At 43.6% G+C, this 15,460-nt stretch overlaps 1 protein-coding gene across 5 annotated transcripts in view; it reads right to left on the bottom strand.

The window, feature by feature from the left end:
• Positions 1–15,460, bottom strand: part of scube2 (signal peptide, CUB domain, EGF-like 2) — a 159,145-nt gene that overhangs the window by 17,188 nt on the left and 126,497 nt on the right. For all 5 annotated transcript variants that reach the window (XM_048545799.1, XM_048545800.1, XM_048545804.1 and 2 more), the window contains one exon: positions 2,268–2,435. In XM_048545799.1, coding sequence (XP_048401756.1) covers positions 2,268–2,435 — 168 coding nt within the window. The remainder of the gene's footprint in view (positions 1–2,267; positions 2,436–15,460) is intronic.

The raw sequence follows: 15,460 nt of genomic DNA, 5'->3' as shown, positions 1-15,460 counted from the left end.
AACTCGAATGTTCTGGTTACTCAGTTCCTACACCTCATACCTAAGTTGCAAATCAGAGTTAGCTGTCTGACTCAATAGTGAGGACTCCTAATATTGAATAAGGAACTTCTGCAACATCTCTTCCAAGGGTAACCATAAATTGTCCATTCACTGAATGCCATTGGACAATGAAGTTATATCGCTGATTGCTGGTGAAAATCAGGCTTCAGCACGGCATGTGTCATGAAGAATTGGTACTCCTAGTCCGATGTTCAATATGATCATTGCCATTGTTCACCAATGCTGGCACTCAATTTCACAAACTGACCAAAATGGTCACTTCAAGTTCATCATAATCTCCTACTTTGGTGCTCTTTGCTTTAACTTGTTTCCCTTTAAATTTGTGAACAGGAGTTGAAAGTTTTCTGCTACAGCATCCAGAATGCAGCTGGATTCTGCATTAATCACAAGCATTATTAATGTCACTGAGGCTCTTTCCCACCACAATAGTGCCGACTGTGTCCTCTGCCTTCCTGCTCTAAATTACTGTCGCTGCTTTGGGACCCTCCCACCTCTAACGGGGCTGATAGCAATTATTAGCTAAGGAATTAAAATTATTTGCAGAGCCTTTTATGTTGATACCAATTTTTTTTCTGGATGACTGTAGGATCATGTTGTAAATTAAAAATCAAAGCTTGGATACGTTGTCTAATTAGAATGGCATTGGCATCGCTGTGGATTGTATATAACAGTACACCAAAATGATTCTTATCGGGCTTCTAAGTGACACTGGAGAGAATCAATTACCTGCAAGTCAATCCAGTGTACAGCTTGGCTAGTGCCCTTCATGTAGTCGAAGGACTCGAAAAGACATGAGGTTTTCTCCATTGGTATATATGGTTCTCAGTGGCCTTCAGTAACAGTGAGCTGCTGTGATTACAGCGGTGGGTGTTTTTCCTTAAATGTGTGCCAGCAGCCACGGCTTTTCAGATCATTTTAAAGCAACCTGTTCTGAAATATTATTACACCTCTGAAACAGGTGGGACATGAACCCAGGCCTCTCAGTCCAGGGGTAGAGACACTACCATGATGCTGCAAACGCCTGACTCCAAAGGCTTTTTTTTGTGGACTTGAACCCAGGCCTCCCAGTCTAAGGTAAGGGCCACTACCATTGAACCTTAAGAGCCCCTTTTATGTTAGTTTTTTTTAGTCACTGCACCACAAGTGGGCTTTGGTGTTTTATATTGCTCTCTTTCCCTTCAAATGACCAGCGGTTATTACTTTTTGTAACGTATGGTGAGACCAGAAGTTTTTCAAAAAATTTATTTAACCGGTTTTTCCAATCAACCTCTGGAGCAGGTGGACCTTGAAACTCGGCCTCCCGATCCACAGGTAGAGACACTTCTGCTGGGCCACAAGGGCAACTAAAGTAAGGCAGTCCTTTGTCCCGAGGTACTCTTGAACCACCAACCTTCTGGCTCATAGCTTAGCGTACCAACCCATTGCACCACAGAGGTATCTACAACCACAGGTTTTTCACCTTCCCATCCTTTATCAGTGGTGAGTCCTTGTGAATGACTCAGACTGCACACCACTAATGTCACCATTTATAATTACTACAAGCAAGGCAGTCTGGGAGCCTGAGAGAGATGAGGACTGGACCCTGTCTTATTGCAAGTTGCTTAATGTTTACTCGCTATTTACACTAAATACACAGAGGTATGAAAAATTTTGTGAGAATAAGAGAAATTGTTTCTACTGGCAGAATTATCAACCAGAGGCCATAGATTTAAGCTAATCAACAGACAAATAAGACGAGGAAAATTTGTATCAAGCAGTAAAGAATTTTGGTTTGAACTGCATTACCTGACAGGATGGTGGAAACAGGTAGAATAATTTTCAGTAAGGAACTGAACAAATACTTCAAGAGAAGAAACCTGCATTGTGACAGGGCAACAGCAAGTTATGGGATTTATTGATAGCTTTTTCAAACAGCTGACATACGCATGATTGACCAATCGCCTCTTTCTAAACTATATGATTTTATGGGTCCTAAAACATGACTCAGAAATAAAAGTTGCAGCAAACACCAAAGTAATGCATCAGTAATTATGTCATTGTGTTGGAAGGTTCTTGACAATAGCACTTTTAAAAATTACTATCTAAGTGCAGGATAACATTTTTTATACAAGTCTATTACCCAACATTTAAAAAGAACAGCATATCACATCTCAAACTCCAAAGAGTTTTATCAGTATTAGAAGACACAATTTCCAAAATGATATTACCTTTGGTTTCACAATCCTGAAATGATGCTGCTCCTTCGTGTTTTGTTGTTAACCCTCCACCACAGGAAAAGCATGAAGTCCTCCCAAACTCTGGCTGGTATGTTCCAAACGGACATGGTTGGCATGGCCTGAATCCATCAGAAGAAAATTCTCCTTCAAGACACTGCCCTGCACAAAAAAGTAAACTATCTTACACGAAAATTTGCAAGCATGGAAATTATTCCAGAGGTTCAACTTATAGCACACTTTATTCTTTGTGCATGAATATGGATTGCCTTTATAGCAAATGGACTGTTGGCTATAATTTCATAGGGAATGGAGTATAAAAAAGGGGTTCTTACTAAAACTACATAAGGCACTAGCCAGACCATACTTGGAACATGGTGAGCAGGTTTTGTCCCCTTTTCTAAGGAATGGTAGGCGGACACTGGAAGCAGTCCAGAGAAGGTTCACTAGGTATTCCATTTATGGAGGGATTTTCTTATAAGAGATCAAGTAATTTTGGCTTCTACTCATTGCAGTTTAGAAGAATGACAGGAGATTTTATTGAAACATATAAAGTTAGACAACAGACAATAGGTGCAGGAATAGGCCATTCGGCCCTTCGAGTCAGCACCACCACTCACTGTGATCGTGGCTGATCATCCACTATCAGTATCCTGTTCCTGCCCTATCCCCATAACCCTTGATTCCACAATCTTTAACAGCTCTATCCATCTCTTTCTTGAAAGTATCCAGAGACTTGGCCTCCATTGCCTTCTCGGGCAGAGCATTCCATATATATCCACCACTCTCTGGGTGAAGAGGTTTTTCCTCAACTCTGTTCTAAATGGCCTACCCCTTATTTTTAAACTGTGTCCTCTGGTTCTGGACTCCCCCATCAGCAGAAACATGCTTTCTGCCTCCAGAGTGTCCAATCCCTTAATAATCTTATACGTCTCAATCAGATCTCCTCTCATCCTTCTAAACTCAAGTGTATACAAGCCCAATTGCTCCGATCTTTCAACATATGATAGTTCCGCTACTCCGGGAATTAACCTCGTGTATCTACGCTGCACTCCCTCAATAGCAATTAGGGACCTAACAGAGTAATTACAGAGAACAGCTTTCTTCTTGAGACAGCATACAGGGTATAATCTCAGAGGGTGGGCAATCAATTATTTACCACAGAAGGCTGTCGAGGTTGGGTCATTAAATATATTCAGGCCTGAAAAATATTTAAGTAGTATGAGAATCAAGAGTTACACAAATAAACAAGAAAGGATTAAAGCAGTTGACAACTATCAGATCTCACTGAATGGCACAGCAGACTTGATTGGCTGAACAGCCTGCTTCTGCTACAACATTCTGTGGTCTTCATTTAAAGAAATTAAAAGGACATAGACAAGTACAGCACAGTACAGGCCCTTCGGCCCACGATGTTGTGTCGTGGAATAATCCTAATCCAAAAATAAAATAACCTAACCTACATTCCCCTCAATTCACTGCTGTCCATGTGCATGTCCAGCAGTCACTAATGTCACTAATGACTCCGCTTCCACGACTACCACTGGCAAAGTATTCCATGCACTCACAACTCTCTGGGTGAAGAACCTCCCTCTGACGTCCCCTCTATACCTTCCTCATAACACCTTAAAACTATGACTCCTCGTGGCAGTCAATCCTGCCCTGGGGAAAAGTCTCTGGCTATCGACTCTTTCCATGCCTCTCATTACCTTGTACACCTTGATCAGGTCACCTCTCTTCCTCCTTCTCTCCAGAGAGAAAAGTCCATGCTCAGTCAACCTCTCCTCGTAAGACAAGCCCTCCAGTCCAGGCAGCATCCTGGTAAACCTCCTTTGTACCCTCTCCAAAGCCTCCACATCTTTCCTATAATAGGGCGACCAAAACTGGACACAATATTCCAAGTGTGGTCTCACCAGGGTTTTGTAGAGCTGCAGCATAACCTCGCCGCTCTTAAACTCGATCCCCCTGTTAATGAAAGCCAAAACACCATATGCTTTCTTAACAACCTTAACCACTTAGGTGGCAACTCTGAGGGAGCTATGCACTTGAACACCAAGATCCCGCTGTTCCTCCACACTGCCGAGAATCCTGCCTTCAATCCTATATTCAGCATTTAATTTCCACCTTCCAAAATGCATCACTTCGCATTTATCCAGGTTGAACTCCATCTGCCATTTCTCAGCCCAGCTCTGCATTCTGTCAATGTCTCGCTGAAGCCTGCAATAGCCCTCCATACTATCAACGGCACCTCCAACTTTTGTGTCATCAGCAAACATACTAACCCACCCCTCAACCTCCTCATCCAAGTCATTTATAAAAACTACAAAGAGCAGAGGCCCAAGAACAGAGCCCTGCGGGACACCACTCAGCACTGACCTCAGGCAGAATACTTACCATCTACAACCACACTCTGCCTCCTGTCAGCCAACCGATTCTGAATCCAGACAGCCAAATCACCCTGTATCCCGTACCTCCTGACTTCATGAATGAGCCTGCCATGGGGAACCTTATCAAATGCCTTGCTAAAGTCCACGTACACCATATCCACTGCTCGACCCTCGTCAACCTGTCTCGTGACTTCCTCAAAGAACTCAATAAGATTTGTAAGGCAGGACCTGCCCCTCACAAAGCCATGCTGACTCCCTTTAATCACGCTATGCTTTTCCAAATAGTCATAAATCCTATCCCTCAGAATTCTTTCCAAAACCTTGCTGACCACAGACGTAAGACTGACTGGTCTGTAATTTCCAGGGATTTCCCTATTCCCTTTCTTGAAAAGAGGAACAACATTTGCCTCCCTCCAATCTTCCGGTACGACTCCCATGGAGAGTGAGGAAGCAAAGATCTTCGCCAGCGACTTAGCAACATCCTCTCTCGCTTCCCGGAGCAACCTAGGATAAATCTGGTCTGGCCCTGGGGACTTATCAATCTTAATGTTTGCCAAAATTTCCAGCACATCAACTTCCTCAATCTTGATCTGTTCAAGCCTGTTTTCCTGCTCCTCAAAGTTCTCATTCACAACAATGTCCCTTTCCTTAGTGAAAACCCAACCAAAAAACTCATTTAGGGCTTCCCCTATCTGCTCAGACTCCACGCACAAGTTCCCCACGCTATCCCTGATCGGCCCTACCTTCTCCCTGATCATTCTCTTATTCCTCACGTATGAGTAAAATGCCTTTGGGTTCTCCCTAATCCTTCCTGCCAAGCCTTTCTCGTGCCCCCTCCTGAGTCCACTTTTGAGCTCCTTCCGAGCAAGCCTATAATCCTCTAAAGCTGTGCTAGACCCTTGCTTCCTCCACCTTACGTACACTGTCTTTTTCTTTTTGACAAGAAGCACCTCTGTATCCGTCATCCAAGGCTCCTTAACCTTACCCCTTCTTACCTGTCTCAGAGGAACAAATTTATATATCACTCGCAACAAATGCTCCTTAAACAGCCTCCACATGTCTGCTTTGCCCTTTCTGTGGAACAATTGCTCCCAACTCCCGTATGATAGCGTCATAGTTTCCTTTACCCCAGTTAAATATCTTCCCCTGGTAACTGCTCCTTTCCCTTTCTATGGCTATGGTAAATGTGAGGCTGTTGTGGTCACTGTCGCCAAAGTGTTCCACGAGATCTGACACCTGTCCTGGCTCATTGCCGAGCACCAAATCCAAAATGGCCTCCCCCCTTGTCGGCCTGTCCACATACTGAGTAAGGAAACCCTCCTGAACACACTTGACAAAAATGGCTCCATCCAAACCATCTGCACTAAGGAGGTTCCAATCTATATTGGGAAAGTTGAAGTCACCCATAACAACAACCCTGCTACGTTTGCACTTTTCAACAATCTGCTGGCCAATCAGTTCTTCGATCTCCCTACTGCTATTTGGGGGTCTGTAGAAAACCCCCAGTGAGGTAACTGCTCCCTTGCTGTTCCTAACTCCCACCCATACTGACTCAGTCGACAAACCTTCCTCGGCAACCTCAGCCCTCATCGTGAGTCCTCATCAAAGGTTCTTTCAGCCGCCGTTATACTGTCCTTGACCAACAAAGCCACACCTCCCCCTCTTTTACCACCTTCCCTGACCTTAATGAAAGATCTAAACCCTGGAACCTCAAACATCCATTCCTGACCCTGCTCTATCCATGTCTCCGAAATGGCCACAACATCGAAGTCCCGTGGTGGTGTAAAAGGTGTGGTGGCTCAATGGTTAGCACTGCTGCCTCACAGCACCAGGGTTCTGGGTTTGATTCCACCTGCGGGTGGCTGTCTGTATGGAGTCTGCACATTCTCCCTCTGTCTGTGTGGATTTCCTCCAGGTGTTCCAGTTTCCTCCCACAGTCCAAAGATATGCAGGCTAGGTAGATTGGCTGTGCTAAATTGCCCGTAGTGTTCACAAATGGGTGGGTTATAGGGAGATGGGTCTGGGAGGGATGCTCTGAGGGTCAGTGCAGACTTGTTGGGCTGAAGGGCCTGTTTCCACACTGTAGGGATTCTAGGAGAAGAACTGCTAAGGAGGATTAAATGAGACTGTGCCTCTCACGATTATTTACTTTAAACAATAATGTGAAGATGAAAATTTCTGCTTTATGTGAATTTTCCCACAATGGGCTTGTTCAGAAAATCAGTCATAGAACCGCAGTGTTTTCTGTGACATGTTAACAAGTAATAAAAGGGACACAAATATCTTTACTACTTATCTGAAAGATGTAAGGAAAATGAAGTTATTATAAGTTATTATGATAAGTATTATTCATGATGACACACAGAACGGCATTAAATTAAGTCCTGAAGAAAAGAATATTTACGCTCAAATTTCACAAAAAAAAGCAAATTCTTGAATAGCGTGCAATGAATGAGTTTACATTTGAGTGAGAAACACCAACAACATATGCTATTTAAAAAAATAAACTAAGTAGTAATTTTGCTCCTGTGGGCTGTAAATGGGGATATTTATTAAGGCCATACTTGTACAACTTATTCAGGTAGTGTAATAAGTAATAATTTATCTATGTTTTACACAAAAAATTCATTACTGCCAAAATAATGATTCTATTTTAAAATTTCAAGTCTTTAGCTACTCTGAAACTAAAGTTAAACTTGGACAGGAAAGATATTAGGGTCAATTTTAACTTGCTGACTTGACCAAATTGGCATTAAAGTAGCAATAATAAGTGAAATTTCCAATTTACTGCCCTGTGATGGCTAAAGTCTGCACACTGCTATTTCTAAAAGTGCTTACTAATAGCCAACCAAAACACCTGCCAGTTTCAAGCAGCTAGTCCCTATGTACAAAGGTCTATTTGTCAATTTAGGACAGAATTTTTTGAAATATATTCTGTATGCTCTTGGATCTGTTACATGGATGATAATGCCAAAGAGATCCCAAAAAAATAGATTTAATTTATTGTTGTAGAATCAGGAGGAACAAGACTCAGAGATAATAGGAACTGCAGATGCTGGAGATTCCAAGACAATAAAATGTGAGGCTGGATGAACACAGCAGGCCAAGCAGCATCTCAGGAGCACAAAAGCCGACGCTTCGGGCTCTGATGTCTTTAGTTTAATTTGTGCTCAAATGAGGATTAAAAACTAATCTAATACTAGGCCCATGACCAATCACTTAATTACACATTTGACTAAAACATTTCACAGTGGTGTTAACAGTTAGTATTTTTTTTATTAAGTTGCAACATTTTCAGGTTGAAATTCCTCTTGGCAATGTGCCAGTGAGCTTCTGGGGTTCTCATCCAGATTGCTAGGTGGAGTATGTCATCATGCATGCTGCTTGGTCTGGAGCCAAGCACCTTCCCAAGAAAACTGACAACACAATCACAGCATAAGAAACAATGGTGAAATCAAACAGCCCATTTCTAGCACTCAAAGCTGAATGGGACAAATGTACAGGAAATCACCAGTGATTTGTTTAGCGTGGTAAATTAGTGCAGAGAAGTTAAAAATAAAACAGCCTGCATTTAAAATAAGTCAAAATAATCCTGTCTATCAGATTTGAGGTAACACGTAAGGCAAATACAAATTCTTCAGTGTTGTCAAAAGCCTTGGTAACTGAAACAAAGACTCCAACACTTGACGCATGTTATGAAGCACCAGACCTAACAACTAATGGCACCAGCCTCAAGGTTATGGAAAAGTTTTCATATCTTGGTACAGAGCTCTGTACTGAATATGTCAGTACATACAGCTAGACAGCAAGTTCTGCCTACAGTGAAGGCTACAATCATGTCTGGAAGTAGCATGGCGTTAGGCTGAAGACTAAAATCAAACACTACCAGGCCACTGTTATTACTACCCTGATGTATGGCATGGAATCCTGGATCTGCTTTAGACTCCTCAACAAAACTCTGAAAGACTTCAAAGACATCAAAGATCCAGGCCAAAATCAGAAACAAGGTCTTTCATCATGGTGGGTTCAATAGCATACGGAGCACCCTCCAGATTAAATTTAGGCAGGTCATGTCTCCTGCATGGGTGAAGGCAGCATTCGAGGCAGATCTTTTATGCTGAATTGACTCTGGATGGTTGATAGTAGTCAATACAATTCACAGAAGCATAACGTTAAAAAAAGTTTATAAATTTATGCATTGCAGACCATCATTCTTGTGGAAAACTTTGCAGATGACCAACCCACATGGAGGGAAGCAGTGAAATTTGGTTTGGCATTCTTAGAACCAATTATACCAAACTTGCGACATCCAACATTCTTACAGGAAGCCAGAGGATGTGCAACTATTACAGACAGTGAATTGTGAGTTCTATTGATTTCAAGATGATCTCACATCAGACACTTCAGTCAAGGCAGACAGAAGACAAACAAGTCAGACACAGCTTGAATACAGACTGGTAACAAAGCAGCTACCACATGTAGTATTAAAATAGACAAGACAAACATCGCCTATGCATTAACTGAAGTTGATTTTTTAAAAAGTTTTGACAAAGCTGTTTAATAACTAATAGCTCAATATCATAATGGGAAACCACAGACAAAAACTGACCCATCATGAAACATCTTGGTAAACTGAGCTTACATTCAAAATTTGTATCAGTGATAATGGGAACTGCAGATGCTGGAGAATCCATGACAATAAAATGTGAGGCTGGATGAACACAGCAGGCCCAGCAGCATCTCAGGAGCACAAAAGCTGATGTTTCGGGCCTAGACCCTTCATCAGAGAGGGGGATGGGGTGAGGGTTCTGGAATAAATAGGGAGAGAGGGGGAGGCGGACCGAAGATGGAGAGAAAAGAAGATAGGTGGAGAGGAGAGTATAGGTGGGGAGGTAGGGAGGGGATAGGTCAGTCCAGGGAAGACGGACAGGTCAAGGAGGTGGGATGAGGTTAGTAGGTAGGAGATAGAGGTGTGGCTTGGGGTGGGAGGAAGGGATGGGTGAGAGGAAGAACAGGTTAGGGAGGCAGAGACAGGTTGGACTGGTTTTGGGATGCAGTGGGTGGAGGGGAAGAGCTGGGCTGGTTGTGTGGTGCAGTGGGGGGAGGGGACGAGCTGGGCTGGTTTTGGGATGCGGTGGGGGGAGGGGAGATTTTGAAGCTGGTGAAGTCCACATTGATACCATTGTGCTGCAGGGTTCCCAAGCGGAATATGAGTTGCTGTTCCTGCAACCTTCGGGTGGCCTCATTGTGGCACTGCAGGAGGCCCATGATGGACATGTCATCTAAAGAATGGGAGGGAGAGTGGAAATGGTTTGCGACTATGTTGCAGCCTGGGATGGGGTGAGGGAGGTGGTGTGGGGCAAGGGAGGGAGGTGGTGTGGGGTCAAGTGTAGCATTTCCTGCGGTTGCCCCACACCTCCTCCCTCACCCCTATCCCAGGCTGCAACATGACTTTCCACATTAAGCAGAGGTTCACCTGCACATCTGCCAATGTGGTATACTGCATCCACTGTACCCGGTGTGGCTTCCTCTACATTGGGGAAACCAAGCGGAGGCTTGGGGACCGCTTTGCAGAACACCTCCGCTCGGTTCGCAATAAACAACTGCACCTCCCAGTCGCAAACCATTTCCACTCCACCTCCCATTCTTTAGATGACATGTCCATCATGGGCCTCCTGCAGTGCCACAATGATGCCACCCGAAGGTTGCAGGAACAGCAACTCATATTCCGCTTGGGAACCCTGCAGCACAATGGTATCAATGTGGACTTCACCAGCTTCAAAATCTCCCCTCCCCCCACTGCACCACACAACCAGCCCAGCTCTTCCCCTCCACCCACTGCATCCCAAAACCAGTCCAACCTGTCTCTGCCTCCCTAACCTGTTCTTCCTCTCACCCATTCCTTCCTCCCACCCCAAGCCACACCTCCATTTCTTACCTACCACCTCATCCCACCTCCTTGACCTGTCCGTCTTCCCTGGACTGACCTATCCCCTCCCTACCTCCCCACTTATACTCTCCTCTCCACCTATCTTCTTTTCTCTCCATCTTCGGTCCGCCTCCCCCTCTCTCCCTATTTATTCCAGAACCCTCACCCCATCCCCCACTCTGATGAAGGGTCTAGGCCCGAAACGTCAGCTTTTGTGCTCCGGAGATGCTGCTGGACCTGCTGTGTTCATCCAGCTTCATACTTTGTTATCTTGGATTCAAAAATGATTTCTTTTGCAACATGCATATAGTTTTTATTTAATCAGCAAAATAGTGGCGGCTGTAAACTCTGGTCAGTAAGAATCAGTAACATGGTAACACCATCGCCTCTATTCTCTCAGACGTTACCTGTTTATTTGTCCTGCATATACATTGCCATTTCATCATTGTCATAGGGACAAAATCCTGGAATTGCTAACATAACATCACAAAGACTCCAGCCACTGGAGACCTTCTCACCAGCAAGAAAAAAACAGTAAATTTGAAGAAATTGTCCCTGGCCAAGTTAACAATAAGCCAAGTGCTTTGGAGCAAATACAGAAATTGCTGGAGAAATTCAGCAGATCTATGATCATCTGTGGAGACAAAAACGCGTTAACATTTCAGGTTCAGTGACCCCTCTTCAGACCTGGCTCTTGGAAGGTTTTATACAGTGTCTGTAGGGCTTATCATTCAATTTGAATAAGTACTATAAAAGATGAACTTACATGTATATAGTACCTTTCAAGACTTCAGGATTCCCCACAGCATTCCACTTAAGGGAAGGCAAGGCCTAGTGGTACTATTGTTGGACTGTTAATCCAGAGACGTTCTGGGAACCTGGGTTCGAATCCTGCCATGGCAGACAGCGGAATTTGAATTCAATGAAAAATATCTGGAATTAAGAATCTAATGATGACCAGCAATCCATTGCTAATTGTCAGAAAAATCCCCTCAGCTTCATGAATATCCTTTAGGGAAGGAAACTGCCAACCTTACCTGGTCTGGCCGACATGTGACTCCAGACCCACATCAATGTGGCGACTCTGAACTACCCTCTGGGCAATTAGGGATAGGTAATAAATGCTGCCTAGCCAGTGACACCCTCATCTTGTTAATGAATTTTTAAAAAACTTCGCATTCAATGAAGTATTTGGAAATATTTTGCCAATATTGTACTTTAAAGAATTTGGCCAGCCAATTTGCACACAGCAAGGTCCCACACTATGAGAAAGTGAACAGGTAATCTGGGATAACAAAGTGTGGAGCCGGACGAACACAGCAGGCCAAGCAGCATCTCAGGAGCACAAAAGCTGACGTTTCGGGCCGAGACCCTTCATCAGAGATAATCTGGGAATTAGTTATCACTGTAAGGCCATTTAGCAGTTTGGTATGTAATATTGTTTCATTGTAGCTTCTAAGTTCATAGTGTCATTGACAACAGAATCTGCTCACTGAGATCAATGCAGCAGATGATTTACAGTTTAATGCTGGCAAATGGACACTGACAACCAGTTGCACACAGTTGTGTACTGCAGACTAGGATATGTATGAAATTTCCTCTTCATATACTGGATGCAGTCACTGGAAATGCTTGAATTCCTGATCCATTTGCAAGGAAAAACAGAAATCTGTAACAGCCTGCTTAGAGAAAGCTAACCTCCTATAATCTCTGCTTTGCAGACAGCTATAAGCAAGCCTGCACTTCCTGGCGTGGGATGCAATGTTTTCCAGCAATCTTACCTGTCTGTCTTCTAATAGCCCCAATCACTTCTGCAGCTCTTGTTACACTACCTATTACTCCATGTAAGTTGAGCACAAACAATAGGAGCACCAATGACTGGCAAAGTTTATTAAAGGTTAAAATGAGAGAGACGTAATTTGGAAGTTGGACATCGAAAAAGCACAATGGCACATAGATCCTGTGATGTGTTAATCTATAGCTGAGTGATTTATTAAAGTAAACTGGTAAGCACATACCTTTCTGGCTTGTTTTGCTATTTCATCGCTGCAATAAATTTCAGTCAGGAATAGGCCACAGGCAAGTCCCAAGTGTCCTGAAATCTCACTTGTGAAGCTTGTAGGGTATACAAGAACGATCAGTGGACTCATGCTCCCAACAGTGCCAGGAGGGTTCGTAAACATTCTCTACATCTGGTAGACAGACTGCAGAAGTCATCAACTTCAGGTGCTGGATACAGCCTAAGAAGTACTTTGGTGACCTCAGAAGGGGAGTAATGCTGAGAAGTGAATGCCCCCTTCTCTCTCCAACTCAGGGCTACACAGTCATTCACTCCCCTCCTTCATCAGTCCCAAAATATCTTTTCTTCCATTACTTCCCACATCACAATCTCATTGTTAATACTCATGCAATTTCCTTTTAGCCTTTACTTCAGCCACAAGCACAACTCTCCTCTCATCATGCAATCTTTGCTAAATCAAATACAGTCAGGATTCCTTCTTCACCACATTCAGTAATTTGATTCTAGTTCAGCACATGCTCATCCTCTTTGCACATTTCTTATCGCACGCACCCCCCCCCCCCCACCCCCCGCCAGATGCTTTTATATGACTCTTGTTTAATTTGAGTATATAGAATCTTTAATCGATTGACTAGATTCGTCTCTTCTACATGATCCATTGACCAGGAAAACAATATAAGTCATGAAAGAATTAAACAGAACTTTGAGTGAAGCCAATAACGGCCATTTTTTGTGGATGATGGTATATATAATAAAATAATTAACCAGGTCTCAAAACGTAATCCAGGAAATTACCTTCCAAACCTGCGAGATCAATTCAAAACCACAAAGGAAATGAATATGACCTTTAAATTAGAATAGGAAGCAAACCTTATGAAGCATATTAGAAAATTTTTTGTCCAGTGTGTTCAGGAAAGATTCATACAGTCCTCCCCTACAAGGCTGGTAGGCTAGAGGAGGTGGATGTTAGTAAGGAAGATGTACTAGGAATTTTGAGGAACTCGAAGATAGGTAAGTCCCCCGAGCCTCATGGGATTTATCCAAGGACTCGATGGGAAGCGAGGGAAGAGATCGCAGGGCCTTTGGCGATAATCTTTTCATCCTCACTGTCCATGGGTATAATGCCAGAAGATTGGAAAGAGGCAAACGTCACTCCCTTGTTCAAAAAAGGGAATAGGGATAAACCCGGAAATTACAGGCCAGTTAGTCTTATGTCAGTGGTGGGCAAATTATTGGAAAGGGCTCCGAGAAATAGGATTTATGATCACTTGGCTAGGCACAGTTTGATTCGTGATAGTCAGCACGGACTTATGAGGGGTAGATCATGCCTCAGAAATCTTACTGAATTCTTTGAAGAGGTGGCCAAACACGTGGATGAAGGTCGAGCAGTGGATGTGGTACACATGGATTAAAGTAAGGCATTTGATAAGGTTCCCAATGGTAAGCTCATTCAGAAAGTAAGGAGGCATGGTATAGGGGGAAATGTGGCAGATTGTATTCAAAACTGGCTGACCCAAAGGGTGGTAGTGGATGGAAAATATTCAACATGGTGCTCAGTTACGAGTTGTGTACCACAAGGATGTGCTCTGGGCCCTCTTCTATTTGTGATTTTTGTAAATGATTTGGATGCAGGAGTGGAAGGGTGGATTAGTAAGTTTGCAGATGATGCGAAGGTGGGTTGCGTTGTGGATAGCTTGGAGGGCTATTCTAGGTTACAAAGGGACATAGTAGGAGACAGAGCTGGGCTGAGAAGTGGCAGATGGAGTTTAACCCTGAAAAATGTGAACAGATTCATTTCGGAAGGACAAACTTGAAAGCAGATACAGGGTTAACTGAAAGATTCTTGGCAGTGTGAAGGAGCAGAGGGATCTTGGGGTTCATGTCCACGGTTCCCTGAAAGCTGCCACCCAGGTGGAGAGAGTTGTTAAGAAGGCGTATGGTGTGTTAGCTTTCATTAATTGAGGGACTGAGTTCAAGAGCCGGGAAGTTATGCTCCAGCTATACAAAACCCTGGTTCAGCCACATCTGGAGTATTGTGTCCAGTTCTGGTCCCCTCATTACAGAAAAGATGTGGAAGCATTGGAAAAGGTTCGAACAAGATTTACCAGGATGTTGCCTGGAATGGAGGGAAGGTCTTATGAGGAAAGGTTGAGCGAGCTAGGGCTTTTCTCTTTAGAACGAAGAAGGGTGAGCAGTGACTTGATAGAGATGTACAAAATGATCAGAGGTATAGACAGAGTGGAAAGCCAGAGACTTTTTCCTAGGGTGGAGGTAGCTACTACAAGGGGGCGTAGTTTTAAAGTGAGTGGAGGTAGATATAGGGGAGACGTCAGAGGTAGGTCCTTTACTCAGACGGTGGAAGAGGCATGGAATGCATTGCCAGAGAGGGTAGTGGAGTCAGCCTCATTAGGGGCATTTAAGCGGCTATTAGATAGGCATATGGATGATAGTATAAGGTAGGGGTGGAGGTTAGATAGACTTTAGGATTAGGGTAAAAGTTCGGCACAACATTGTGGGCCGAAGGGCCTGTACTGTTCTGTGTTCTATGTTTACATTCTAAAATGTATGTAAATCTTGGAAATGAGCAGAAAGACTGTGTAAAGCTACACTTCACTAGTCACAGATATATACAAGCAGGGAAACAGACTCTTCGGTCCAACTCATCCAGGCCGACCAGATATCCTCAATACATCTCGTCCTATTTGCCAGCATTTGGTCATATCCATCTAAACGCTTTCTATTCATATAGCCATCCAGGTGCCTTTTAAATGCTGTAATTGCACCAGCCTTCATCTCTTCCTCTGGCAGCTCATTCCATGCTCACTCCACCCTCTCCATGAAAAAGTTACCC

The sequence above is a fragment of the Stegostoma tigrinum genome, chromosome 17 (genome assembly GCF_030684315.1).
Source record: "Stegostoma tigrinum isolate sSteTig4 chromosome 17, sSteTig4.hap1, whole genome shotgun sequence".
Classification (NCBI taxonomy): domain Eukaryota; kingdom Metazoa; phylum Chordata; class Chondrichthyes; order Orectolobiformes; family Stegostomatidae; genus Stegostoma; species Stegostoma tigrinum.
Note: the sequence above shows the minus strand (reverse complement) of the source record. Positions and strands in the feature narration are given on the sequence as shown.